The sequence below is a fragment of the Nicotiana tabacum genome, chromosome 9, assembly GCF_000715075.1.
Source record: "Nicotiana tabacum cultivar K326 chromosome 9, ASM71507v2, whole genome shotgun sequence".
Taxonomy (NCBI): Eukaryota; Viridiplantae; Streptophyta; class Magnoliopsida; order Solanales; family Solanaceae; genus Nicotiana; species Nicotiana tabacum.
This window is the reverse complement of record NC_134088.1, coordinates 36,556,991-36,559,567: the sequence shown is the minus strand read 5'-3', so window position 1 is coordinate 36,559,567 and position 2,577 is coordinate 36,556,991. Positions and strand designations below refer to the sequence as shown.

General features: G+C 39.9%; 1 protein-coding gene across 1 annotated transcript; it reads right to left on the bottom strand.

Annotated features, from left to right (window-relative positions):
- Positions 1-209: 209 nt before the first annotated feature.
- On the bottom strand, positions 210-673 carry LOC107768706 (nucleoside diphosphate kinase 1-like). The gene has a single exon (XM_016587849.2). It carries the CDS (start codon positions 659-661, stop codon positions 272-274), a length of 390 nt encoding a protein of 129 aa, XP_016443335.1. The 5' UTR covers positions 662-673; the 3' UTR covers positions 210-271.
- Between the last annotated feature and the right edge of the window lie 1,904 nt (positions 674-2,577).

Below are 2,577 nucleotides of genomic sequence, written 5' to 3'. Positions count from 1 at the left end.
CATGTATAAATAATACTCTTAAACCCAAGAATGATACTCTTAATCAACCATCTTCTACCCATATTCGAAATTAAAAACTAGGGTATGGAACCTTACCTAATTTTTTTTAAACCTCAAACACCAAACTTCTAGACTCAAATGACATCGAAAATTCATAAGTGACAACTAAAAACAGGCATGCCAATTAATAGAGTTATAAAGTCATAAAACTTTTCTACTCATAGATCCAAGAGTGAAGGCTGCTCTGCCACTCTGCAACTCCTTCGGGGAACTAAAGAGGAATTTCCTTCCTTGCACTCTCAACTGCATCACTTCCATGAATAGCGTTACTGCCAATATCAATAGCATAATCACCACGGATGGTACCGGGAGAAGACTCCAATGGGTTTGTTGCTCCAATGATCTTCCTACCAGTGATAACTACACCCCTACCTTCCCAGACCATTGCAACAACGGGGCCAGAGATAATATAATCAACAAGCACATTAAAGAAAGGCTTAGCATACAAGTCTGAGTAATGCTTTTCAACAAAGGCACGATCCACGGTGATGAGCTTCAAGCCTTTCAAAGAGAATCCTTTCTTCTCAAATCTTCCAATTATCTCACCAACCAGGCCACGTTGGACACCATCAGGCTTGATCATGATGAAAGTCTTCTCCATTTTCGCTTCTTAGATGAAGAACTTGAGGGATTATTTTTTGGATTTCAAGGCTTGAGCAAGATTTAATGAACAAGGGCTTATGAATTCCTCCTCTCACTCTAGGGGACTTTCCCCTGTCTAAAAGCATCAGATTATCCCTCCAAAATGACCTTAAGATCATTTTATAGGAACTAGGGTTGGGTTATGAAATTAGAAAAATGGACCCTAACAAATCTGGACCGGGCTACAGACCGGGCTAGGAACGGTCTATAGCGAGCTACAGACCAAGATTCGCGAGGGATATAGCATGGTCTAGCGTGCTACAGACCTGGCTTCACGAGAGTTATAGAACGGTCTAGCGCGCTACAGACCTGGCTTCGCGAGGGTTATAGCACGGTCACATTTTTCCAACCTTTGGGAATTTGAACATAACTTTTTGTAGGAGTGTCCAAATGACGAATGGTTTGAAGAGTTATAAACTAGACTCAAAGGGATTTAATTTTGTAGGTACATAACCTCCTAAGTCGTTATAGTTTGGTAGCAGCATGCGGTTGAATTATTATCTTGTGCGAATTGAGACATCCTTTCCACTTAATATTTCTAACTTGTTCCACACGAATTCTTGCCATTCACAAAACTCCTTAGTATGTTTCAACGCACCTTAAACATATATTTTTCATTTCAAAGTAATATGGTTCTATCCTATGGGTCTCGTTTAATGCTCGAACATGTTATTCCCAATTACCGTTAGCGCACTTTAAAATCTTCAATCATTAAAATTTTTTTAACGAGGCCTTGCAATTAACTTTAATTATATTGTATTCTGATTTTTGTTCCGGAACTTGATAATAGGTTTGTGTTGTTGTATGGAACTTTTGTGCGATGTTTGGTAGCGATCCAGATTGTTTAGACCTGAATCAGATGCTTGGTTAGAGGCACAGAAGTTCTTGAACTTAAAAGAGGTTCAACTTGTGATTTGATCTTTCATTCGTAGATGTGATGTTATTGTAACTTTTTTTAAGCTTTGGATATATCAGGGTAATGTTTATGGATTGTTAATATGATAGCGCAAGGACCGGGGTGGCTTGGCTGAGTTTCGGACCATCCGAAGCATTTTTAGTGTTGTAGATATTTGCTGGTGTCAGGTTCTTCATCATGATCGCGGAGGTGGTCTTGTGATCATGGAGTGTACTTTTGAGATGGGGGCATTTTCTCTTTGCCTTTGAGGAAGGGGTCCCGCATTCACAAAGAAGCAGCTTGGAACTGGAGGAAGCCTTCGCATAAGGCTGGTAGCATTTACGGAGTGGCTGGACAGGTGAGTCTTCGCGTTCGAATTGCATACTGCCGTGTTTGCGAAAGAGGATGGGCAAAAAGCTTCACGTTCGCGGGGGATGATGTCGCATTCGCGGAGTGTTCTTTTGACATAAGCAGATTTTGTGCTTAGCCAACGCGAGGCATGGGGCGCTTTCGCGAAGGCTTTACCTGGGCATAATACTTAAGTATTGTATTTTGGGATCTTAGTCCATTCTTTCATATTTTCAACCCTAGAAATGGAGAGGGGAGATTATGCAAGGGGAGTTTCGTACAAGACTTTTAGGTAAGTGGTTTCTACCCATTTATGTTATTACTTCAGGAATGTACATGGATTATTAACACCTAAAATAAGAAATTTTGAGGTAAATTTGGGAGATTTTCCTACAACTTAGGAAAGTAAAAATTGATGTTTTGAGCTGTGATTTGGACATGGATTTGAAAACCAAACACATATTTGCGCTCGTGGCGTTATAGATAGTCCGTATCTACCCCTTGACTCCGATTTTGACCATGTGGGCCAGGGATAATTTTTGGGGATTTAATTAAAGATCGAAGCTTTATTGTTTGAAATTGATTCATATGGATTTGTTTGATGTTATTGAGTTGTATTTGACTATATTCGA

Coding starts and splice junctions, on each gene's coding strand:
- LOC107768706 (XM_016587849.2), bottom strand. CDS start 661: ATGGAGAAGACTTTCATCATGATCAAGCCTGATGGTGTCCAACGTGGC.